Genomic DNA, 27,330 nt, shown 5'->3' with positions numbered 1-27,330 from the left:
TTTTCAGATTATATTTCATTTTGGACGACAATAAATCAATTTATATTGAAAGTAGATTTCATATTATAATTTTAAGTATATACCTAGAACATTTTATATAACTTAAACGAATCCAAAGTGATTTCATTGAAAACTTACAATGAATTTAAAAAATTGTTAATATTTAAAAATCTTAATTTGTATGTGCTAAAAAGGGCTTTGGCCTTTATATTGTTTTTTAAACTTTGATTTGTTAAACCAATTGTCATATAAAAATATAAATAATATCGTATTATAGTGCTAGGCAGAAGCTTGTAAACACAGTGAACCAGTCATTTCCGATCCTATATTTCATATATATTCTTGATCAGCATCAACAGCTTGATCGATCTAGCCTTGTCCGGCCAAAAAATAAATTTTCAAAATTTGTCAAAAATTTTAAAATTTTATAAGGGGTTACATCATTAAAATTGTCGAAAATTGATAAAAATTTCAATTTTCTTATATTTAAAATTGAGTATGCAGCTTTGTAAATCTACTAAAAACTAGCATAGAACAGCTTTCCGAATTGAAATTAATGATTTTTTTGCTTAGTTATACGTTTTTTAAACTAAGATTTTAGGAAGAAAATTTTCTGTTTTTATACCTTTTTGCTGGTTATTATAATTTTATTCGGAAACTTGTAACAGCATCAACAAACGCAGTATACAGATTTGTTAGTGCTATAAAAACTGGTACAGAAAAGCTTTCCGAGTCAAAAATATTGCTATTTTGGCTTAATTATGGTATGTGCAAAATTTAGAATTTTTAAGAAAATTGTCTGTTTTTATACCTTTTTGCAGAATATAATTTCAGTCAGAAGATTAAAACGCAGTGAAGGAGTCATTTCCGACCCTATAAATCATATATATTCTTGATCAGCGTCAAAAGGGGTGTTGATCTAGCCATGTCTGGTCGAAAAATAAATTTTCGCAATTTTGTCGAAATTTGAAAGAAAGATAAGGGGTTACATCGTTAAAATTGTCAAAAATTGATAAAAATTTCAATTTTCTAATATTTAAAATTGAGTATGCAGCTTTGTTAATCTGCTAAAAACTTGCATAGAACAGCTTTCCGAATTGAAATTAATGATTTTTTGGCTTAGTTATGAGTTTTTTAAACTAAGATTTTAGGAAAATATTATCTGTTTTTATACCTTTTTGCTGGTTATTATAATTTTATTCGGAAACTTGTAACAGCATCAACAAAAGCAGTATGCAGATTTGTTAGTGCTATAAAATCTGGCACAGAAAAGCTTTCCGAATCAAAATTATTGCTATTTTAGCTTAGTTATGATGTGTGAAAAACTTAGAATTTTTAAAAAAATTGTCTGTTTTAATACCTTTTTGCAGAATAAAATTTCAGTCAGAAGATTAAAACGCAGTGAAGGAGTCATTTCCGACCCTATATATTATATATATTTTTGATCCGGATTAATAGCTGAGTCTATCTATCAATGTAGCGTTGAAAAATAAATTGTTAGATTGTTTTCAAAATTTTAAAATTTTATAAGGGGTTACATCGTTAAAATTAGTAACATTTGATAAAAATCCAAATTTTTTAAAATTGTAAATTAAGTATGCAGATTTATAATCTTAATAGATTATAACATAAAACTGCTTTCCGATTTGAAACTAACGCTTTTTTGACATAGTTATGACTATTTTAAAATACGATGTGTTCCAAAAGTGTTAATATAAAAATATAAATAATATATACAAGATTTGTCTGCTCGAAGTAAGCATAATTTCATGTTAAATATTGTTTTCAGTGTCGGCTATAATAAGTAACAGCTCAGCTGGTAAATCAGAGTTAATTAAAAGTAGATCATTGTCGGGCTATGACTCTTGGCCAATATATCCCAGCAACCACCGATGGCACCATTCGAAAGGACCCTCAGGGCAACGGCAGTCAAATGGCAAAGCCAAACTTTGCCCGCTGCTCGTTGGAAAAAAGAAAATAAAGCCAATTGCAAATAGATTATATAAATGGCTAAATCAAAATTTAATAAAAGCCAGCGTAGTGTGCACTCGTTGGAGCGAAGAAAAATAGCATCGAAGGTGCGGATGTCACCAGTAGTGGCGGGTTCAAGGAATTTTAATAATGACCACGTATCCTGGCAGCGATTCCGCCTTGTTGTTTTAGTGCACGTGCGCCAATTGCCAGCACTAAAGGGATTCATTTGTGAATTACTCAATGCGAAAATGTCCTGCTCCCAAAAATCACCCCCACCAGACCCACACCAAGGACCTAAACAAACACCAAGCTGAGGTCGAGGCTGGGAATCAACGAAAACAAATTGCAATTGAGCTGGCAAAGGTTTGGGTGACAAAAAGTGGCCACCACATCACACAGTCGCAGGACGAGGATGAGGATGAGGACGAGGATGAGGCTTTGGCTTCACATTCTGATTCAGATTCAGGAGGGATACTGTTGCGATGCGCATTTGACAGCTCAAGCGGAATGCACACAGACGATGGCGATGAAAGGCGAGGATGGAGCCGGAGTTTCGCCCAGAGCCAAGGCAACAAGAGCCGGTACATGGCCGTGGATGAGGGATTTGGGATTTCGGATTGCTGGCCCCGGGCCCACCCTATTTTTGCACGTTTAAAATGCTCCGGATTCCCATGAATTTGAGCGGAATTTTTATTAAGTTGCCAATTTGGCAATTGACAGAGTTTATCAAAGTGGCTTGGCATTGGCGGGGTTGCTGATGAAGAATATTATTTTCCCCCAGTTTCTATGTGTGAATTAATTTCAAATTAGTTTGCCACATGCATTTCAGGATTTATTGGATTTTCGCAGGCGTACGCACACAAAACAAGAAGGGAAGAAGAGGGACATAATAAAGGGTTGGCCACAATCCCTTAATAGGCCTAATCGGAATCATTGATGACCATTGATTTGTTTAGCGCATTAACAGCTTCAGCACTGACCACCGTCCAGCAGCTGCCACAGGCTCATCTGCCACTCTGACCAACATCGACACTTTGCCTGGCCACTTGGTGATCCTTCCCAGCCCCACTCCCACTCCCAGTTCCATTCCCAGTCGCAGTGCAGCCTGAAATCAGGTCAGGCGAACGCATATAAACACACAATTTCGATTCGGATTGTGATTTTTGGAATGCATTAATTTGTGTTAATGGCCAGGGAAAAGTTTTCCCGATTGTTAGGGTTTGGAGTGGTGCAGGCGAGATTTATTTTTAGTATCACCAGCGATGGATACACAGAGGCCTGCCACTCTGGAGATGGTAGCATGGAATTTTCCATGCGCATTTCGGGCGAATCCTATCGAATTTCAGCAGACACTATCGAACCCATAATTTAATATTTAGTCATTCACGTGCTGCCTGCAATCGGTCGGCTGGTCGTCGCCAAAGGCAGACAAGTGGCCAAGTCTATATGTAAGAACCAAAAATGCTATATCGAATCCGCAAATATCTGTCGCTAGCTGTGTCCACTTGCCAGACCAGAAATAATTTCGGATATGCGCTCCATCGAGTATTGTTTTCCCATATCTATAGGTCGCTCTATATATCTGCTCGGTCTGAGTCCGCCGCACTGTACGCCGTACCGCCTCCAGGACGCACAAGAACATCGAGATGGGGCGGTGTTTCATGCTGCCGAATTGAGAGCAATATCGCTCGACGGCAATCCGTGCATATGTTCCCCATCTTAAAGAGTATTCATGGATGATTCGGGTGGACCCGAAAACCACTTAGACATGGATATTGGAATTCACAAAGAACGAGCTAGAAAACATTTAATAGTATACAATTTATGGGCTTGTGCAAATCATGATATATCCCATGGTAATAATTACAAATATTAAAACATTGTTCACCCACCCCAAACATCATCATTCCTAGGGTTTATCAATCATTTCCTCTAAGCTTTCCTACGATTTTCCGGCTATCTTTGGGTCACTCAAAAGAATCCATGGCATATATCGGCTGTGTGAGGGAGCGGAGAAACAACAACCAAAAGTGACGCGGACATTTATGGTGTGCTCTAAAATGGATTTTGCTCAGTTTGCACCAGTACGGACACATATAGGCACACACACCCACACCCACATATCGGCACACACCCGCACAACAACAATCATAATCAGAGAAAATGTTGTTCAATAATTTCGGTTCTGCCGCTGGTTTCATTTCGTTTGGATGAATTTATTTTTAACATTGTTATTTTATATATACACGAAAGCGAAACGAAAACGAAACAGAAGCAGCAGAAGCGCATAGGAAAAACAAAAAATATATATCAGAAAATATGTAGAAAATAAGAGGATGAAAATAAAAAAAGTACAAGGAAAATAGCGCCAACGCTTTCATCATCGACCAAACGGGCGCGATCAGCTGTATGTCGTCAATATGCGATATGTCTTGGGCGGAATCGAAGATATATCTTTGTCCGAGTATGTGTTGGATGTGTCTTTAATTAAAGTACAATTGTGATATAGACATATGGATATGCGGACATAGAGAAATTGGGAGGAAAGATCTGTGTGTATCTTTTCTGGCCTCAATGCCATGCAGCTTCCGCTCGGACCGGACCACGCATGGCCATGGGAAACGCTTTCCCTAGGCAGCACGATCGTCTCATCCACTTGGACTTGGACTCGGACTCGGTGGTTTTTGACAATTCCTATTTATAGAGGCTCTCTCGGCGTGGAACACTTGTCGCTGTCTGCTCCAAAAACTGCCCCCAAAAAGAACCCTCGCCCCATCATTTAGGATTCTTGGTTCGACTTCTTCGGTCTGGCTGCCTGCGAGCACTTTATTCAAGTTCAATTCAGTTGGACTTTGGCTTGCACTTGTGCCGGCGACCGAACATTCGCATTTTTATTTCATTTGTAATGTGTATTTTTGGTTCGTCATAGTCTTCACCCTCAACATCGGCACACATGTGAATTCCCTCTCGATCGCTTTTATGCCTTATATGGCGAGCACTTGCCACCTATTTCTGGGGCTCCTCTAGATGATTCATTTTTAGCCCGATCTCTGGGGTGGGTTCGGCCATCTCTCAATGTGCCCATCACTCAATCAGTGAGCGATCTATAAATGTATATTAGTTTTTGCCCCGAAGTGGATGTGGAAGTGGAAGTGCAATGCCCCGGATGCATTTCCCTACACGGATAATTAACATTCTGACAGCTGACAGCAGAGGGGAAGAACACTATTAATGTTGGGGCTCTCATTTATTTACTACTGATTTAATTTAAACTATTTAAAGATTTAATTTTGATTTTCCCGCTCATGAAATGTGATGTGGCTCCATCTGTACGGCTAGTTTGGCAAGAGGGTGTCCATTTTAGCCGCTAGCGGGCGCTATTGGAATGTAAGATGCATTCATGAATTCTTACTTCTTTCTGTCGAATTGATTTATATTTTAATTGAAACTACAGTATATAAAATAGAATACGATTTTTAAATTGATTTTATAATTATAAATATTTAAATTATTATTAAAGTAGATAATTATTTTCTAGTTTTTTCCATCGTCTTAATAAAGTTACAGCGCCCCGTTTAAGGCCATGTAGAAATTTGTTTCTGGGGTTGATTCCAAAGTCGGACGGAAAGTGAACTAACAATAGCAAACTAAATTGTTTATAGCGCCAGTGTGCAGTTTTAAAATTAATTAAAAGTACAAATAAACTTTAAAAAAAGTAGAGAAAATGTTATCTATTAAGACATTTTTGTCAGAAACAATTTTAGAACCAAATAAATCAAAAGTTTCTGCACTAAAAAGATCACGTACGTAGCTTAAGAATTGAAATTTGTTACATAAACCGAACATATCTTTATATAATATTATAAAAAGTAATAAATACATTGAATAAATTTTATGGTATAATTTTCTTAAATTAAATTTTATAAACTACTAGCTATAAACCATTAGACATGCCATTTCATTATTTCTCCTTCATTCGTTTAGTTTATTTATAAAGTTGGTAAATTAGTAATTCCTTTTTGAATTTATTTCAATGAGTTCTAATAAAAAAATAAATAGTAATTGGATTTTTCCAGCAATTTAAAATTAGTTTTAAAACCTTTTTATTTTTATTAAATGACCTGGTTGTTTGTTGCATTGAATCTACCAATAGTAAACTCGTATCGCTGGCCCTGCGGGGTTGCAATTGTCATTAAACTGGCCCTAAACGCTCGTCCAACGCTAAGTGACCAGCATTTCCATTTCCCTCGACAATTTCACTGTAAATGCAGAGTTTTCTTTCCCATGTTTGGTGCTTTGCATGCATTTGGGTGAGATTTTTCCGGCTAGATGTTGTGCGTGTGATAAGCGCCCTGATGTAATTGCGGGCAATTATCATTGCGCCGAGTCCTTCGAGCAAATTGTAACGCTCATGTGGGATATGCTTTCATGTCGGTACATATACGTATTTTAGTGAAAGGACTCCCTGTCGGGGGCAACATGCTTGCATTTTAATTGCCCGCGGCGTTAATCAATTATAATTTTATTCGTTACTTTATTAAATTCAACTGCGGCTACTGCACCTGTTTCACCCCTTCTCCGTGCAGGTCCTTTGTTTGCAGTGTATTTAGTCCTTTTTAATTGCATTTAATTACTGCTTGTCAGCATTTTCTGCTCAATGTCTCCCGATTTTCTTATTAATCAAGTCATTAAGCACCCGATCAATGGGGCTGATAAGCCCTCATAATTGGCCCGACAAGTTGGGTTATTGATGGGCTCTTATTTCCCCCCGAACTTTTCTCTCTGATTAGCTCCCCTGCTAATTGAACAGGTCTCCTGGGATTTATCAAAGTTTTGAGAAAGGAGTATACATAATTTTATGATGTATTTTATTTATAAAGAATGTTATATTGTTACGTTTATTTAAAAGTTTCCAGGTTACACAAATGCTAATTTCCTTCAAGTTAAATTGTGTTCAGGAACTATCTCAGCTTCTCTCTAAGTCCCCTTCTAATCAACACCATTTCCCAAATAAATCACCCTGTAGTTGAGCTAAAACTTGTCATATTTATTTTGTGCTAATATACTTTAGGAATAGGTTTCTTCTTCAGCCGTTTTTGTCTTTGAAGTAATTGAAATTTTACAAATACACTTTGCACATGAGTGGAGTTAACGACACAAGAAACTGGCTCCGAAATAAACTCTTACAACACGAAATTCACTAAACTTAGAACACACCTAGAAGATGATATGGGGGAGAGGAATGATTTTGATTGGAACGGAACTCAGGACTCGGGAACTGCCAGCCTCAGAGTCTTCGACTAGACCATGGAGACAAGGCCCTTGTTGAGGTTATCCAGGTGCTCCTTGGCCTTAATCCGCAGCGTGGCGATCGAGTTGCTCCTCATGTCCGCCGGCGGCGTCGCTGAGAGCTTGGGTGTGGACGGTGGCGGTGGGCTGTCCCGACCCACATCCAGCAGCTCGATATTGGCGCTGGCCGCGCACTTGTCCAGGCCAGTGCCCTGGTTACTGCTGCTGCTTCCGGCATCCAGGTCACTGCTAAGATCCCGTCCCTCCCCATTCGAGTCCGCATTTCCGATGCTCAGGTTCTGCGGCGACATGCACACGTCCGGGCCGCTGCACTCCAGTGAGGCGGAGGAGGAGGACGACTGCGAGGACGACACAGTAGCAGCAGCAGCAGCAGCAGCAGCAGCGGCAACGTTCGTAGACGTCGAGCTTGGCGGCAGGCTGCTGTGGTGAGGCGTGCTCAGGGGATTCACTCCGTGGTGCGGCGAGCCCAGGGATGTCGCATGCGGTGACATGCGTGCCAGATGCGGCGACAGGTGCGACAGCGGCACCACATGATGGCCGGCATGCGGGTGGGGCACTCCGTGGGGTGGAGGCGGTGGTGGCGGCGGCTGTGGCTGACCATGCCCCCCATGGCCACCGTGTGGGGGCGGCGGTGGACCGTTGTGGGCGTGATGGTGGCCCATGGCCGCCAGGCTGCTCATGGTCAGGTTGGCGGGTGCCAGGCTTAACGGTGGCGTCAGATAGCTGGGGTAAACCGTCTGCGGGTGCGACAGGAATCCTGAGGAGAAAAGATGGAGTTAAATTATTAATAGAGATTTATTGCTGAAATATAGATTGTAAGGATGTTCTTCTCACCTGGCAGAGCGCTTAACAGGGGCGGCGATAGCCAAGGATCCACCGGCAAACCGGATGCACCGCAACCCAGTCGGTGGGGCAGCTGGGTGAAGTGGGTCAAACCCAGACGCAGGCTCTCCGACTTCTCCTGGCGACGCCACTTGGCCCGGCGGTTCTGGAACCAAACCTGGAACATAAAACGAAGATGTTAGAGTGAGAGCGGTGTCTGGGCTAATTGGGTTGCTGGGCAATTAAATTAATCACTTGACAAGAAACGCGCTAATTTAATCAGGCGCTAAGCGGCCTGCAAGGAGCAGGAAAAGCATTTCGAAGAAAGGCACAAAGCGTAATTAGAAAACTGAATGGGGCTTAATAACGCCAGCAGAAGCTGTGTGGCGCCAAAGAGAAAGGCCAAGAGCTTCAAAAGAGAAAGAGAGAGACAAATACATACAAAAAGCAAAATGGCGGCCAACGCAAAATTGTTAATGAAAACTCCGACTCATACACACATACACAGAGAGCAGAGATACCCACGCACACACACAGGCAAGCAGGCAGGCAAACAAAATGGCTGAGCAGCCCACACAGACACAGAGACACAGCGCAAGGTAACGAAGGAAATAAAATAAAATTCAATTAGTTGCCTTGGCTCTAATTAGAATTATCGCAACAATGAGTGTGTATGAGTGTGGCTGTCTAATTAGTGGCAGAGCCGGAGCTAGTCAGGGGGAGGGAGGGAGGGTGGAGCGGTGGAGGAGCCCAGAGGCGTCTAGGGAAAGTTTCCATTGCCCCAGGGTTGGCCATTACCACCCCCTTAGCCACCCATCATCCATCCATCCCCTCGCCATCCAACCCACTTTCTGACGCTGCCACGCTCAAAGTAATTAAATGCAATTTGCGCAAATTAATAAGAAATTATTTCTGATGGAAATTTCATTACCCTGAAATAATGTTGTTGTTGCTGGTTGCTGCTCCTGCCGCAAGGACATACGAGCTACCCTGTGTGTGCGTGTTTGTGTATGCGTGCGCTCTGGTTTCGGTCTCTCTGCGGGTCTTTAATTGAAGATAATGGTGCGTAAAATTATTTTCGTTGCCCCAAAAGTGATTTGCAAAACAAATTTGCCAGTCGGAAAATGCTTTTTAAAATGGGTTAATTTAAAATACCCTTGGTAAGGAAATAAGGACATTAAAATTTGTAAGAAAATTCATTGGCGTTTTGAGGTTTCGAAATAATACTAACACCAAGGAGAGGTTAATAGAAATAATAAATGCTTAATAAAATGAACATATTATAACATAATTTTATATTTCTAAGAGGTTATAAAATATCTAACAAGTCGTAAAATACTGCTAATTTTAAAATTAATGAATCCTTTTCTATATTCTTGCAGGCTATTACAGTTTTAGTCAGCAGCTTGTAAAACGGTGTAGGAGTCATTTCCGACCCTATAAATCATATATATTCTTGATCAGCATTAACAGCTTAATAGATCTAGCCATGTCCGGTCAAAAAATAAATTTTCAAAATTTTTCCAAAATTTCAAAATTTTATAAGGGGTTACATCATTAAAATTGTGAAAAATTGGCAAAAATATTGATGTTTTAAAATTGTAAATTAGGTATGCAGATTTATTAGCCTTATCAAAACTAGCATAGAAACGCTTTCCGAATTAAAATTAATGAATTTTTGGCCTAGTTATGAGAGTATTAACACAAACTTGACAATTGAAATAACTATCTTTTAAAAAAATGTGCCATTTAAATATATATTAACTTTTAATAGAGGTTTACCTCTAAGGAAATTGAATAGTTACTTAAGACTAAACTGTCCAAAATATCTTCTAGATAACGTTTATTAAAATTTGTAATTAAAACTCCTTTAGATGTTATTTATTTTATAACTATCGGAGGCTCATTTCAATCCAAACTAGAGGCAATCAAATCCGTTCCAATTAGAGATATTCCTTGATTATCTTCGACTATCTGTCGGATTTCAATTAGTAGAGTAGACAGACAACAATAATAAAATGGCTAAATCGGCTTCCCTTCCCTTTGGCTGGCTTCAGCTTCCCTTGCTTCATCAGGCTGGAATCCCATTTAGAAAGTCTAATTTCCTGTCTCTCAAATCTGTACGAAGAAAATAAATTAAAGTTAGCAGCTTTAGGCCACATTCGACTCCTCATGCTGCCTGCCACACACACACACACACACACACGTACACACCCTCCCAGATGCTTGATAGAAAGAGCGAGCTAGAGGCAGTTGGAAAGAAAGAGACAGAGTTTGCTGGCTGTTATAATTTGAGTTTGTGCTTCTTCATTTTAATTAAATCATCAAAATCAATTTGGTAATTTCCATTCATGGCGCGCCATAATGAAAATCCCCCACTAGGGAAAGCAGAGTAAAAGAGAGAGAGCGGGACAGAGCACTGGAGAAAGCTTTCTCTCTTGGACAGCTGGCGGGTGGCACGCCCACAAACATCATAATGACCTTCGACCCTCCCACACCACAACACTCTCATCCACCCGAAAGTTGGCAAAATTGTCTGCTTTCATCTTTGGTTGTTGATGCCCGGGAACCCCAGTCCCGCCTCCCCCATTCGCCATGACATGGACCAAACTCAATTTTCCACCCCGTAGACACAAATACAAACAGACCCACTCACATATACGTATACAAGGCACCCGGCATCTCCCCATTTTCAGCCATTTTCAATTTTGCTACATTTAGCCGGCTCTGGCCTCAAACCACCCACCACCCACCATTTCAGCCCATTCCATCCACTCCACCCAGGCCACCCCCTATCGAGCAGGCCTGCAGCAATTTGGCATTCATGTGGAGCACGCGACTCACCACAAGAACACACCCCACCCACCCCACCCCGCCCAGTGCCCCATCAGGCAACCACTTTTCAACTTTAATCTTTTTCATAAACTTCACATTGGCAGCAAACAATTTGCGACCCCCCGCACTAGCACCACCACCATGATGATGATGATGATGATGATCATCCCACAACCACCCCGTGGAAACCCTGTTTAACATCATCATCTCGCTCTTCCACTGGCTATGTCATTCTACCATTTTCCTTGTCGTCTTCTTTAATTTTGTTCGCAGCAAAGTTTTGCCGTTTTATTGGAAAACTTCTGCCGCAAAGTGTCGTTCCACCCAAAAAAGAAAAAAAAGGAAAAACGAGGAAAGAATGGTCCCACATAGATGTAGAAGTAACTCACACAGCATACAAGGCGTATACGCAATGTGCTCGCTCGTGCTCTCTCTCTCTCTCTGTTTTTCTCTCTCTCTCTGTCCTTTTCCGCTTCTCTTTCGGCTAGAAACGACCCTCTCTTTCACTCGCTGTGTGGCAGAAATTGCTTTTCGAATGTTTCTGACAGTTTGCAAATTGGAAAATTGACTTTTAACACACAAGAGCTTCAGCAGCTTAATAAAACTGTTTGCAACTTGTACAAGGGGGCGGTGGCGATGGGCTTTGGGCGGTGGTTGGTTAGGCAGGCTTGTTGGATTGTTGCAGTTCGACTTGATATTACACAGAGGCATAAGTATATATTGTTGGTTTATTCATACTTCCGATTTTGGGACTGGATTTTGGGGTCTGCAGTGGGACAAATGGTTTCCAAGACATCCGATTGACCATATAGGCGAAATTTATAGCAAGGCAATTAATAGGTTCCAGAAATATTTATAGATCTATCTTAGATTGAGTAAGTTCTGAGCTTAAGATAAAGATAAAGAGCTCTTTGAATGAAATATATTTAATAAGCTTTTCTGCCGTTTTAATATAGGCATATATATCGGTTAGGAATAATAGGTGTATATATCTAAAGCTGATGTATAGATCTCTAAACTAATTATGCATTATATGAACGATAAGTCCTACAGCATTATTATATAGTCATTCTTTTTTTCGTTCCTATTAATAGGAATTAAAATGGGAAGTATCTTTCCAAGGGAAAAACGGAGGAGATCGGTCTTGACTCCAAATTTAACCTTATACACATATTTATAAAAAAAAAATTGAAAATAATATTCAGATTCATCAACGTTATCCATTCGTTATCTCTAACAATGGGGGGTCACCTGAAATCAGCTCGAAAGATCTGCATACAAGTCGCCACTATGTCATGGCATAATCATTTTGCCAGCGACAGGACTATAATTATCCCAGTGCCGCCTGTTTGTCATGCGATTCAATCAAATTGATTGAAAAGCCGATGCCATCGAATGCACTTTGTTTGAGCTGGTTCTCGTTGGCGATAGGCGATTTAATTGCATGGAAAGCGAAAATATGGCCCAGCAAGTCCTGCAATTAGAGACCCCGAGGCCCTAGGGGCGAGGCTCGCAATGGTTCGGGGCAGGACAACCCGTTGCGTTCAAGGATATTGATAGCGGCGCCTAAGGTAATAAAGCAAATGCATACGCTGTGCATGGGAACGCCGTGCCGCTCCTCGCGCAAGCTTTAATTCAATTAAAAAAATTCCTCAAATCCTGGCTAGGGGAGCCTAATTATATGGCAGTCCACGGCTTTCCAGACAGCGACAGACACGGAGCATTCAGTTCGGGTTCAATTCATTTCAGGGGCTGTCATAAATCCAGCCCGACATGGGATGGACAATGCCGCAGCATGGATTCCTTGCCCTGTTAGTTTATGACATGTTTTTTATTCCATTGTTGGCTTTTAGTTCCGGCCCCAGGACCTTCAATAACGAGTGAGAGAAAACTCTACCTAAGCCAGGATCTCGGGCATCCTGTTACGGTCGCTTTGTGCGATTCAGGACAAATTAGAGTGAAGACAAAAGCTTTGACGACGGCCACAATCCGCAAGATGTTTTAATTAGTTTAAGAGCCGACAAGCATATTGATTTACACTCGATGCCGCCGCTTGGTCCTTGGAAGCTGAAGACTGTCAGGGAGTGGGAGGAGTGACAGGAGTGGAGATGGTTTTATATTAAAAGGAACTTTTTCCATTTACTTTAGATATTAAGAAGATACTATCGATAAGTCTGATATATAAAAATTTATGAAGAATCTATTATCTGGAAAATCAAAAGTGAAACCCAATCTCTTAGCTCTCATAATACTATTCCTGAATACATTGTCCTTTTCAGTTTGTGTTCAGCTTTCTTAGCTTTCTCAGATATGTTTTGGCAGCTCATCGCATTCCCCTCGCCCACTGCCGCTAATTACAGTTTTAGTTTTCCACCGAGAGTCCTGTAATCGAAGGCCAAACACGCGACAAATCTTGATTCTGTGACAGCCGCAGACCTGGGCAGTCCTACACCGCCTCGAATGTCACTGTGAGAAAAAGTCGGAAAGGCGCTCGCCAAATGCCAAATGCCGAATGCCAATCCGAGGACACCCACTCGATCAGGGGCTCAGGTTTCCTTCGGATTTCAATTTTGTGCCTTGCTACAACGGGCAGGGGAGGGGACTGTTTGCCGGGGCGTGTTTGTGCGCAGACACGTGGCACCCTGTATTTAATTAGCTATTTATTTACTCGCTGACATGCCGGGCAGCATTCGGAGCGAAAGGAACGAGCGCACGCACAGTTAATAAGCAGTTAAATCGGCTACAAAGGACGACAAATACCAGAGCTCCTGGCGGGGGTTGCTTAGCGCGTTCTTAGTCCTGGCCCTGCCACAGGGACAAATTTCTGTTGACGCATTTTTAATTTGCAACAGTCGAGGGCCCTAAGGGAACGACGGTGGCAGTACGGGTTCTGAGCAGACCCTGCCACGCTCAATTTGAATAATTTCAACGGACAAATATATAGTTTTATTTAAGGTGCACTGAACAAAGCCAGCTAAGTATTTGTTAGAGGATATTATACGTGGAAAATATCCTTTTGAGTATATGGTTTAAGCTTGGAGAGAGATATTAAAGCAAACTACCCATAACTATTTCTTGATCATTTTAAATGTATAGGTAAGTTAACTGAGATAATGGAATATGCTTAATTATGGGCGGGGATTGAGGAGTATTATTGTAATAAACTTTAAATAAGAAAGAACTCTTCATAAACTTATCAATTAACAGTAGCCATAGTCCTTTCTCCTGTATATCCTTTTACACGTTCTATACTAGTTTTTCTATTACCAACCACCCGTTCTTTAATCTGCAGACCACTTTGTAACAAATGTTTCTTATCAAGTCCACAGTAAATATGATATTGGCTTTAAATTTAATGTATTTTGTACTATGAAACAGTACGATTAAAAGCAATTCATTCTTAAAATAGCTCATTCAAGTTAAATAAAACCCAATAAAGCATATTATATTTTCCTTCCGTGTAAGGCTCTGGCATAGTTTTCAGGGGCTGTGTCGCATTCAAAGTTTTCGTCCCCCCCACGTGATAACTTAATTATAATTTGCGTGCTCTCGAAAATAATATTGTTATTATTGTTATTCCACCTGCCAGCCGAAGCGAAAATTTGTTTAGGTGATTAATTAGCACGTAATCAACGTGAACAACCGGCCGAGGCCAGAGCTCGGAAAATTGTTTAAGTGTTTTGTGATTTATGCAGTCGCAGTAGGAACTTGTTTGGGAAACGCATAAAACCAATTAGCAGGCAGCGGGAATTAATTAAAAGCGGAAAAGCGACCTCCAATCGGAGGAGTTCCTTTTGTGGCCCCCATAAATATGATGTCTGAAATTATAATAAGCGGCTTGGGCCTGCCATAATTAGCGTATGTGGGTACGGAGCGTTGTCAAAAATAAGCATTTATATAAAGCTGATTAAGTCAATTCGTCGTGTATCGCACACACACATGGCGTGACGGTCCCCTCTTTTTTATTTCTACCTGTCTCCCTGAGTTCGATTCGGAAATTCCCATTTCTCTGGCCTGAGCATTCTTTTGATTGACTTTGGATCGCAATTGGAGTCGTATTGTGGCTGCTAATTTGACAACTTAAGCCCGGGGCTCATTTAAATTGACAGCGCAGGGGAATCAGATGCAGATGAGAGAGTGGAGAGGCCAGGGCCCTGATTACACAATCCAAAATCAAAGTCTTGATTGAAACCCGGTCGAAACGGCAAACTGGATTGAGTGCATCCTTGACATCTGACTCGGGAAGCCGGGACAGGGCTGTAATGCAATAAAAAACATAATGTTTGAAAGCACCCGCACTTCACCCTTTATCCTGTTGTTGTTGTTGTTCGTGTTGCCTTTTGACTCCGTCAGAAAAGCGCTCGCCGAAGCGAACAGATGTGCAACTCATTACAAAGCATTTAGGCGTCAAAATTGAATAATATTCATAACGTTTTCATCAGCCGGGGGGTGTGATGGCTCTCCGAAAACAGAAATCCCACCCCTCCGTGCACTTGACACTCGAGCAGTCGAGCAGCTGCTCTCCTGGCTGTTTTCTCAGAGATCCAAGGACCTTGCCAAAAGTAATTTACCATAAAAAAAAGCCCTGACAAAATGGGAAATAATTTCATTGTAATTGTAATTGTCTTCGCTTGATTACATTGGTTTATATTTTACTTTGCTCGAGGGGGAGTGCTGAGAGCAAAAAGCAATCCTCGCTTTCGTGATGTCAAGTGAGGCCATGTCTGGGGGTTGCAACCACCTCTACGCCGACCCAGGGGTGATATGATTTATAATTTCATTCCGTTTGATTTATGCATTTATATTGAAATGTGTTGACAGGTTACGGTGAATTTGAGACAAGCGAACCCAAACTAAAACAAATCCCCAGCACGTGTTCCGAACTCAGACTTTATTAGCCAGAAAAGCGCAATCGTAGTCAAAGTCCTGGCTAAGCAAACACAAGTACCGGCGCACAAGGACACGTTTCGCAGCTTAAACGGCGGCAAGGATGCGCTGTGCAAACGCGAGCCTCACATGAAAGGCAACGGCGGCTTTGTAGGCAGCCTTTAAACTTTTCCCCAGGCTCAGACACTGGAGACAACAACACCCTTTGGCCGGGCCGGGACCAGGACCAGGACCAGGACCAGGATGACGACCGGAGAGCAGAGATAGCGGCACAGAGCAAACTCAATAAGTCGCATAAAAGAATGAAATTGGATGCCATCGCAAACAAATACAAACGATGCCGACAATGTGGTCTTTTGCCAAAGATCCTTCGGCATCTCCGGCCCCAGTCTCCCTCCAGCTGCCAACTGTTGGAATTTCTTTGAGCCATGCGGCAACTGCGTCGTCATCCTTCGAATCACCAGTTCCCGGGTCCTTGGCTCCCGGTATCTGTGCTCTTCTTCTCTCTGTGGCTTTCAAGTTTAATTAATTGCGACACGGATTCGGCGTGGGCGTGTCCCGATCGGGAGAAGAAAGCCTTTTGTGAGTCGAGCTTCTAATGAGGGTTAATTGAAAGCGGCAAACTTCTGTGGGGAGCCTGATTTTGTCTTCCCCTTCCGCGAAGCTAATATTTTCCCAAATGTATTTCCAGTCAAATGTCTTCAATTAGAAAAAATGCTGAGCTTGCTGTCAAAGGATTTGTAAATTCGTAAACCATTTAATAAGTTTTGTATTACTTGTAGTTTTAAATAAATTCAGTCCTACTCTATAAAATCATTCTTTAGACTTAATCAAAACTCTTGAATTGCTTAGTTGAATAATCTATATTGTTTTGTAATATATTTTCTTACACTATACGAGTACTCCCTTCCTTGAAGACTTGTCAGCCAAATTAGCCGAATCATATCAAGTGCCTGGAAGTGTTTTTCAGTTCTTTTTGTTTATGTTGACAGTTGATCAAAATACATTTTAATAAACGGCAGATGTGTAACTCACAAATAAATATATTTTATCCCCGTTTAGTATAAAATAGGGCAACCCCTAACCCGGTTTACCTTTTGTGACCTGACATTTATTTACCCTTGCGGTGGCTTTGTTTTCCCCTTGGTTTCATTCTCGGCTCCTGCTCCTGCTCCTGCTCCTGGTCCTTATTATTGTTGTTATGCCAAGGTGGCATAATGTGTTAATTGCTTAGCCCACACCCACACCCACCTTCGCCCACGCCATGCGGCACTTGAGGGCAGCTGTCGCTCGAGTCCGATGCATATTTCATTTGCCATTTAATTACATCAACAAGAATGCCTCGAAAAGAAATGCAAATGTTCATTAACTGCTCGGGGCATTGAGCGCAGGCAAATCAGGACAAGTGCCCAATAAATATCCTTAAGCGGCCTTATTCAGCCACTCCCCAAGCGCCCCGATGAGACTGAGGTCCTGGAGGAGGCACCCACTCCACCACGACAATAAGTTAAACAAGTTGAAAAGCTTTTTTTTCCACAATTTCGATTTCCATGGCCCAGTGGGACCGGGCTACTTAGGCATTCAATGACTTTATTCATGCGATTGGATGACCCGCACAGGACATTCGGGCTCCCGATGACAGCGATGAATGAACGAGCTTGTTTGGCAGTCGGACCAGTGATCGTTTTCATTATTAGATTTGTATAGGATTTCATGGGGCCGGGGGCCCGGAGTGGGTCTAAACAAATGAACCTAATATGCATTATTATTATGGCATGTGAAAACGAAAGCGTTGCGGGTAGGGGAGCAGCAGAGGCATCAAAACTACGTCGATAAAACGGTCATGCGAGCAAAACGAATGCCAAAGTTGAAGTAAATATTCAATAAAAAATAATCGAAGCAGAAACCAGAACGGAGCACACAACGAAATGAGCATAAAAATGTGGAAATGTCGAGGAGGGAAATCCGAATGTAAACTCCTGCACAAATCCAAAGGCGAAGGCGAAGGCGAAGGCGATACCGGAGGCGAAGGCAAAGACGCAGCCCAAGTGGAATGCAATAAAAATCTATTTTATTTGTTAGTGAAATGACATTTTTATTTGTTTGCTGTTTATGCACATCCCCTCACAAGCTCTGGCTCTGTTTCTGGCTCAGGCTTACTCACACAGCCATGTAAGTAAGCAACGCCCCGGGGCTGTCTGTGTCACGTCACACATGTCGTATGAGCAATATATGCAGATAAATAAACTATTACACGGGATTATTATTTGCCTTTGGCAGAGGATATTTTGACAGGTTTACGATATTTAATCATTTGACTATGCAAAATAATTGACACAAACTTTTGCCTCTTCTTTGCTGTCTTTTATCTTTGTTTATTTTTGCTGCTAATAAACCCAATAAAAATGGTCGTTGCACATGGAAATAGTCATGTTTATTTGCCTAACTAAAGCAAGACATGCAGCAAGTCTCCTCCAGCCACTGAGTTGAGTATATATCTCAATCATCAGTCCATCCATCCCCACTCGATTTGCTTTGCTCCATGGCAAATTAAGTTTTAATTAAACTCTTTTGGCCCTCGGCCTAATGCGGCGTATGATTGAGTCGACTGGCGGCGGCTTTAACCCTTGACTGAGCGCCAGACAGCCCTCCTCCAGGATAAGGGAGCAGGATAACGCCTCGCACTCCGCTCTCCTGTCAGCGAGTAATCCAAACAAAAGTAATTGTCATCTCTTCCCGGACATATGTTCCGGCTCTCAGGACTCCGATGGTTCCGGTGGCTTTTAAGGGAAGCAACCATACACCGCCGTGTGCAAGTGTTAATGATCGTCTGGCTGTGTTTTTTGGGGCGTTAATCTGCCGTTTAATTTGCCGGCTTAATGCGTTTTGTTTTGGTTACCATCGCCGATAATCCCTGGGCTTAGACTCGGTCTCAAACCCTTGTTCAAGGGCCGTTTTTTTTTCTGGGTGGCCAAACCACAAAGTGACACAATTTCAATTGGACTCGGATAGTTGGATAGTTTATGCCCTTGTCTGTCAACGAATATTGCCATTTAAACAACAATCAAACAAGCCACAGAGAAATTCATTCCATTGCCATACACAAATGCAAAATCCAATCAAACTTTTTAAACAAACATTTAACAAATCTATTACAATGCAATGACAGCGCACCCAAAAAGAAACCGACGAAAAGTGGGCGACCAAAAGCAAAGCCCCGAAATGAACTCATCTAAACGAGAAATTCTATTTGGTGGATGGCTGGTTGGGTTTTTTGCAAAGAAACAACTCAGTCAACTTTGGTTACATTTCCTTTTTTGGCCGGCCTATGTGTGTCCAGGTGTGCGCTGTGTGTGTGTGTGTGTGGAAACTTAATCAAAACAAATTTCCACCTTCAACGAGTTGCACACCAAGCAATTTCCCAGGCCCAGTCAAAGAGCAGAAAACGAAAAAAAGAAAAAATAGAAAGGAAAGGAGTAAAAACGATAACTAGAACTTCATGCAAACTAACCGCAAATACGATTACAAACACACGAAGGACGATACAGGTATGCGGGGGAAGTGCGGCCGAATGGTCCTGGCTGTCCTGGTGCACCCCACTAAATCGAAAAAACGAGTCAAAGGGTTGGAGTGCTCGCCCCCGGTGCCTGCTGGCATAATTTGAATTCGTGTCAATTTGACAAAGTGACACATGAGGGCCAGGCCAGGCCCAGAAGGAGAAATTTTTATGCGATTTCGCTTCATTACCTTTGTATTCCGTTTATATGGCTTGGGCTATAGATACACCTATAAATACATACGGCATTTTCGGTATTTGTTTATTTATTTATGTGCCCCGTGTTGTGTTGGAGACGCCGACGACAGTGTCGCCAACTCTCTCCTCTGTGGCTGTGGGCACGATAATGTTTAGTCAATAAAAATGATTTGTCGGCCGAGGAAACGAAACGAAATCGTGAAATTTGATATGTCCTTTGCATTTACCGGTGGGCTCCTGCTCCCTACTTCTGCTACACTACTACTCCCCCAAAACTATGTCCTTTCTCCTACTCCTGGTTGCGGTTGGAAAAAGTATGCCAGTCGTGCGGTCCACTCTAGCTTCGGATCCTGGCCGGGATCCTTTTTTATATAGGTGAAGAGTTACTGGTTAAAGCCATGGTTTATAAAGGATTAAGGCTATCATCCTTAAGATATTATTTTATAGACACTATACTAATACTTTCTTTTTACCAGATGAATTTCTATTATCTTAAATTTCGTAAAACAAAAATTCATTAAAATGAAATCTTAAAAAAGACATTACCAAATAACCTTCGAGTTGTCAGCTCCAAAATAATATCAGACCCTATTGGATACCCTTTTTTCTCCCCTCCGAACCCACAACCCACCGAAATATAGCTGCTGCTTAAGCGTATTTTATGCTACACCGCCGTGAATGGAATTTACGAGGCGCCCTGCCCGTTCACGTCACAATTTGCCACCCGAAACGAATGGCTGCCAGACATGGCATCCTCTGCCACATTGCCTCCCCCTCCATGGCCAATGCCGCGGCGTCTTCGAGCATAAAAGGCGCATAGTCGCATAAAATGCATAATTCTCTCCAAGGAAGAAAAGCAAACTTATTGAATGGGCCACAGGCAACTTGAAAACTCTTTCGGCGTTGTCATTTCGCGATTGAGACATAAATTGTTCCATGCACTCGGAGCCAAGTTATGCGCAAAGTTTGACAAATATTATGACTCTAAAGGGGAGGGCAAACGGAGACCAGAAGAAGGGTGAAAATATTCGAAAATAAAGCACTAAACGAGTTCTTGGATAATAAAGAAACATAATTGTTACCTATTTTGTAATAAAGCTAAAGCTAAAAAGCTACAGACAGTCCTGAAAGTGCCTTTAAAAGCTTAGTATTTTTAAACGTTAATTATTAGAATTTTTCAAGTTAACTCTTTGGTAAAGTTATACGAATCCTGCTAACCAGAGGAAGTTCTTAAATTACTCTCAAAGAAATGCTTTTCCCTTCCTCTCTGGCCATAAGTTCCTGCCAAGTAAGATAGATGTATGCATATCTAGCTCCTCTAGCTCTTTACAAGCACCTCAGATCACAGGTGGATGATAACCAGCAGGTACAACTTAATTTCGTTAAAATAAATCGCCAACGGAAATTATTTAATTTCCGGAGCCTGGCTGCCAGGGACTCCGCTTTCTCCTTCCACTTGCAGACACGTTGATTGCACAATTAGCAGGGTTCGGGTGTAAATCACTCTCAGCTTTAGATACTCGCAAGATACATTCAGAGAACTTGGCAGGATGACTCACCTGGACGCGGACCTCGGGTAGGTTCACCTTCATGGCCAGCTCCTCGCGGGAGTAGACATCGGGGTAATGAGACTTCTCAAAGGCCCGTTCCAGCTCGTGCAGCTGATAGGTGGTGAAGGTGGTGCGATTCCTCCGGTGCTTTTTCTTCGCGCAGTTATCGTCCTGGCCTGTAGAAAAGTATGCAAAAGGATATTAAAACGTAAGAATGGAATTCGTTACTAATTAACAAAGTAAAGGAGTTAGCAAGGATTAACCCACCCTCATCATCGCTGCCCGAGGTGATCTTCTCTCCCTGCTCGCTGCTGTTGGTCTGGTTAAGATCCTCGCTGGATGCACAGCTCCCGTTGACCAAACTATCGCTGTCCGCATTGAGCCGCTCGACATGATCTCCGGCGGATCCGTTGCCATTGCCATTGGGGTGACCGTTGCCGTTGCTGTTGCCACTGTTGCTGTTGCGATATTCGTGCTGAAAGCTCTGCTGTTGCTGGTGTTGCTGCGACTGTTGCTGCTGCTGGTGTTGCTGGTGATGCTGCTGATGTTGCACTTCGTCCAGGCTACGCGCTCGGATAGCGTAATTACCCCCCATCTGACCGTTGGCCAATTTGGACTCATTATCATCACAGAAGACGCCGGCGGACTTGCGCTTACCGGCGGCGGAGACGGCGGCCAGCGGACCGCGTGGCGCCGGAGTGGGCGGCGAGGTAACGTCTAGGGGCAACTTTGCTGCATCATCGTCGTCCTCCTCCATGTCGCTGTTGGAGGACATTGAACGCTCGTCGTAGCCAATCTGCGACTGCGCGCCCGGCGCCGTCTGGCCATCCAAGAAGTAACCGCCAGGCGGAGGAGGCGGCGATGACTTGGCGTATTTGCCATGTTGATTCTGCTGATGCTGTTGCTGTTGCTGCTGCTGCTGCTGCTCCTGCGCCTGCGCAGCCAAGGCAGCCAAGTGCTGTTGGTGACTGCCAAACGAGCTGGGTGGCAAAGGGGGCGGTGGTGCAGCAGGCTGCATTTGATTGGCCTCGACCATCTGGTGCATCGAGTTGAGGTAATTGCCCGCTGCCTCCTCTTGGGGTCCTCCGTAACCATGTCCCTGGGCAAACCCGAAGGCATTGTGGTAGCCAAAGGGCGCATGTCCATGGTGTGCAGGATGAGCAGATAGGGAGGAATGCGTCGGATGACCCACCGGCTGACCCCCACCGATCTGCTGTCCATGCCCATGGAGGGGAGCTGCACTCGGGGTTTGACTCTGGGGCTGTTGCTGACCGCCGGGTGGAGTTGGGGGGCCGTAGGGCAGGCCACCTCCGTTCTTGGCATGCTGCTGCAGCATGCTGGCCATGTGGCTGTCCATGTTGCGCAACTGCGTCAGGGTCATGCCACAGCGCAGATCCGTTGCATCCTCGTCTCCCAAAGAGGGATCAATTTCGCCTGGAAAAAGTGAGGGTTACAAAAGATGAGAATGAGATATGATTTAAATTATTTAGAGAAGTTAAGGGATAAGTTTGCATGTTTAAATGGAATTATGGTTTTTTAAATTCTCCTCATAAGTAATCAAAGTAATCAATCCTTGTGACAAATCAAATACTTAGTGGTAGTGGAAGCAGGTAACCATAGGCTTCTGTTACAAGGATATATTAATTTTCCAAATCATTATTATGTCAAATAACTAATGCTAAATATAGTTCGGTTAACCAATAGCCAATTAATTGAGAATGATCAACCGCTAATGCATCATTGTGTGGGGCTGTACTCCCACGCTTTTAGCCACCTGATTAGATTTTAATTAGTATGCTCAATGAGGCGGGCAGACAAGTCATAAAGCCGCTTGCTTACCAGGACGTCTAATAACGACGTGTTATTTAATTTGGTAGTTGGTAGTTGGTGGCGAACTTCGAACCTGCAACGGGTCAAACCTGTTGGCCGCCCAACCACTAATAAACGGCTTTCAATTAGCCGCCTCGTATTTACAATGTGCGGCAATAAAAGTTCTCGGAAAACGAGTCGAAATGGCGGGGAGTTCCAGATGAGGCGCTTGTGGCTCTGGTCCCTAATGGGCGTTCCGACTGGCGCTTGTGCATATCACGTGACATGCAAGGAAGTCATTAGTTGTCGCCGCACCAGCACCAGCACCAATATATCCTTAGCCTTAGCTTTTTAGGGGGCGTTGGGCTGGATTTTGTGTAACCGAATTCAATTTCTATGCTAAATTGGCTTTCGGGGCGGGCCGAATAGTTGAATCGAAACAAAACCAATTACGCAGTCAGACTGGGAAGTTGCAACTTGAAAATAAAATATCTGTAATTATCTGATAGTCTTTCGGGTAATTGCTTTCTGATGTAAGTCCGGAGTCGGAGTCGGAGTCGGAGTCCATAATGTAATTATGTGCCTCATCGTGCCGATTCGACTCAGCCCGATTAATTGGGTCAACATTTTGGCTAATTAACTTTAAACAGCAGCCAAAACGAAAATTGTAAATGCCCCGAATTAACCTCTGCTAGCATTTTCACCAATCAATCGAAATTTACACGCCCAGCGTGTGTCTTATTTTGAGCCACTGTGGTGCTAATGAAATTAACAACAAAAAGCATTTTGAAAGCCTCTGCAAATCAAGTAGCAATCGCACCACAAAAGCCGCCCAAAAATGCTTTTATTTGAATGTGTGTGAGCCACATGAGGTGAGAGACAGTAGCGGCACCACCTCAGAGCTCCCCTGAACCCCTCTGAATCCCTCTGAACCCCTCTTTCCTCCATTCCCAAAGCCAAAAGGCAGCCACCGCTGGGCGGTTGGGCCCACACGGAGTGCGTGAGTTAATTGCGTGAGCAGCGAAAAATAAAAGGTTAAGACAAAAGTTTTTTCTGCCTGGCATTCACTCGGGAGCAATCGGGCAGAGTGTGAATGATGTGTTGAATATATATGTATATCCGAGGGAATTTTTCATAAGGTGGCAATAAATTAGGCACTATATGAAAAAAAAAAAAAAACAAACCATAAGTCACTTTTTGGCAGACCATTTAATGATAGTTGCAAGTAACTTTTTCTATAATAAGTTGTCTGCTTTAAGTTCTCTAGAGTTTCATAATAAGCTTAACCTTTAATAAAGATGAATATTTGTTTATAGATCAATTTCTTGAAGGAGTTTTATTAAAGGTTTTTGATGTAAAGGCTTTATTCTTAGTTATATTATCAAATAATTCAATTCATTCCTTCTCAGATAGTTTTAAAAAACATGTTTCTAGCCTTTCTGCTAATGGTGAATGAACCCTGTTTATAGCCAACTTCCATTCACTGTCTGGAAGAGGTTTGCTGTCCAGATTGAGCATTCATTCAGTGGTTGGTAGCCCCATAACAAACTGATCGACAGATCAATTAAGAAATGATTTCCGTACGCTCTCCATTAGCTTGGCAGCTGGAAATTGGTAAGCAAAAACAAGCTACTCGCCAGCACGATTTGGAAATGCTAAAAGGTTTGAGCCGTTATGGCCACAGCTACTGACTAGTTTTCCTTGAGAGATTCTAGACTCATGATTAGAATCTGGGATGAACTCATTTTGCTCTAATTTGGCTTGTGTTTCCATGGAATCCAGCCGATGTGAGGGACAAATTGACGTTAATCGCGTCACTTCTTCGTCACATCCCCTGCCGCTGCCGTCTAAGCCTAATGATGATTTGACAGTTTCCCATTGTTGGGCAAATACTTGGCCATTAGGCGGCCTAATTGATATGTTATTAGCCGCACTGGAGCGAGTTTCCAAGAGTCATGGAACAGGTAAGGGGCCCAAATCGAAAGGAAATGCACATTTCTGAGAGGGGCAATCCCCCTCCTACTTCTCTCGTTCGCCGGAAGATCTTTACAGCCAGATGAGACGCGATATCGGATTCATATCAAAAAGCGAAACAAGCCATAAACAAAACTGTCAATCACAAGTGGAACAGGGAACCGGGGGGGCTCTCTGAAAAGTGGTAGAAGCCACAAAGGCGGCTAATAAGACGACGCCGACGCACGGCCGCAGACACGCATTAAAATCATTAAGGCGACTTAATGCTCAATTTAATGCCGCGTCAACTGCTTAACAGATCTTGTGTAGATGGATCGATCGTGAAGGGGATCACTTTAGCCGTCTCTTTCTGTCTGAATATACCGCTCTCTCTCTGTCTTCTTTCGGTTATCTTCCATCTCTCCGGGATGCACTTGTGCCTCCTGCGCCTCCTTTAATGATTGTTTACATCTCAATCTCCCCTCGACGCCCCATCTTAGTTTAGCTCCCACTCTCTCCATCTCTCTTGCGGGCACTCTGCCCGTCTCTTTCCGACAGCATTTGTCTGGTGGGACGCCACCACCGCCGCCGCTGCCGCCGCCAGCTGTCAGTTTAAATGCTTTTTGACGGCTTGTGTCTGGCCGCCAGTTTAATTACGGCTTAAATGCGAAACGCTCTGAGCCTGCCTTGCAGCCACCTCCCCCTTCCTCCCCCCTCCCACAGTGCCCCTCAACCCCTCTTAGTCTCCCCTCTATTTATCCATCGCCTCTAATTCGCCGCCTGCTTCTAATTAATTTGCGGCCATTTAACCTGTGCTCTTGTTGTTGCTGCAGCTCAGCGCCATTTTGATTTGTCCGTGACGTTTTGCGGATTTGTTGCTAATGTCGTTATTGGTTGTTGCTGTCTGTTTTGAACGTTTATGAGACCACTTAATTGAATTAATTGTACATCAAATTGTCTCTAATCGATTTGGCTCACGGCGAGGGGAGTCCTAAGTGGAATATATCAAGTACTTCTGATATCATTTCCTCATTAAAACATGGTGAAAATTGAAAATTTCTTGGTTCAGAAGCTTGCAAAGCAGTGAAGGAGTCATTTCCGACCCTATAAATCATGTATATTATTGATCAGAATTAATAGCTGAGTAGATCTAACCACGCCCGATCGAAAAATAAATGTTTAAAATTTTGTCCAATATTTCAAAATTTTATAAGGGGTTACATCATTAAAATTGTCAAAAATTGACAAAAAATTGAATTTTTTAAAATTGTTAATAAAGTATGCAGATTTATTAGCCTAGTAAAAACTAACATAAAACAGCTTTCCGAATTAATATTAATGCCTTTTTGGCTGAGTTATGGTATTTTTCAAACTTCGATTTACCCAAAAAATTTTCATATAAATATTTCTATAAATATTGATTAAGGAAAGTGCTGGTTTCTTAATTATCAGTTTTCAATAATAACATGGTGTAACGATTTACCCGATTCGTATCTAGGAATTTTATGACAAATTAAACAAATTATTTTTCACCACAGGGCGTATGAGTGATTTTCTGAAAATTTTATTATGTTAGATTTCTGTTTTCGAGGAAATAAGTACTAACCAATTGATGCCAAATAAAAGCAAGTATTTCCTGTGGCGAAATGTCAATTCAAACTCCCATATTTCTCACCTGGCCTGACCCTGGATCATCCAAGAACCCATCTGCCTAGAGTTATGGTTATAACCATAATCGCTGGCATATCAATGCCCACCTATTTTTCGCAACTCGCTGCCACAATTGGCAGCGGTGTGGGCGTGGTCGTGGGGCAGGAACTGAAAAGGAGTCGAAAGAGCGACAATCGCTTGCCGGCAATCAAAACAGAAGCGAAATGAATTATAAATGACGTGCAGGAGACTATTTTTGGCACCCGGCAGCTTGGCAGCGCGGGAGAATGGTTGGGGAGGAGCCGTCACCACCTGGCACCGCAAATCCCCGCCGTAATCCAGTTAAAAAGCCTTCAAAACTACTCGCTCCCCGCTCCAATAATTTGAATTGGCCCAAAGGAATGGAATGGAATGAAAGGACCCTAATCCCATCTATGACTTCCTTGGGGGTCTTCGTTTCGTTTTCTTCACGACCGATTACCGCTGACTGATTGCTTATCAGCTGTCGTGCATCTCGAGGCGTTGCCAAAGTGCAACTCCCGACGCCACCACCCACAAGGCACTCTCCACCCCCCCAACCCAAGCAGCAAACGCCACCCACCACCCCATTCAAGGCTAATACAATTTCGCGATTGTGTCTGTTGATTCCATGGCCTGCGAGCGGGTAATTGAAATCGATTTGCCTTTTATGACAAGGCCCAATGATCCCGGCTAATGGGCAAATAATGTTAGTTGTTTTGGGTCTGATCATAGAGCTAGTAAGTACTTTGGACTGAAAGGGGTAAT

The 27,330-nt window shown here is 42.6% G+C and overlaps 1 protein-coding gene across 2 annotated transcripts in view; it reads right to left on the bottom strand.

Annotated features, from left to right (window-relative positions):
- Positions 1-7,000: 7,000 nt before the first annotated feature.
- Rx (Retinal homeobox domain-containing protein Rx) overlaps positions 7,001-27,330 on the bottom strand; it is a 46,221-nt gene continuing 25,891 nt past the window's right edge. For both annotated transcript variants that reach the window (XM_086828054.1, XM_020951185.2), the window contains exons 3-6: positions 21,400-22,566; positions 21,142-21,308; positions 8,119-8,284; positions 7,001-8,041 (exon numbers count right to left, since the gene is read on the bottom strand). In XM_086828054.1, coding sequence (XP_086684180.1) covers positions 7,275-8,041; positions 8,119-8,284; positions 21,142-21,308; positions 21,400-22,513 — 2,214 coding nt within the window. In that variant the 5' untranslated portion in view covers positions 22,514-22,566 and the 3' untranslated portion in view covers positions 7,001-7,274. The remainder of the gene's footprint in view (positions 8,042-8,118; positions 8,285-21,141; positions 21,309-21,399; positions 22,567-27,330) is intronic.

The sequence above is a fragment of the Drosophila serrata genome, unplaced genomic scaffold, assembly GCF_035046125.1.
Source record: "Drosophila serrata isolate PLE 108 unplaced genomic scaffold, ASM3504612v1 contig_184, whole genome shotgun sequence".
Taxonomy (NCBI): domain Eukaryota; kingdom Metazoa; phylum Arthropoda; class Insecta; order Diptera; family Drosophilidae; genus Drosophila; species Drosophila serrata.
This window is presented reverse-complemented; position numbering and strand designations above follow the sequence as displayed.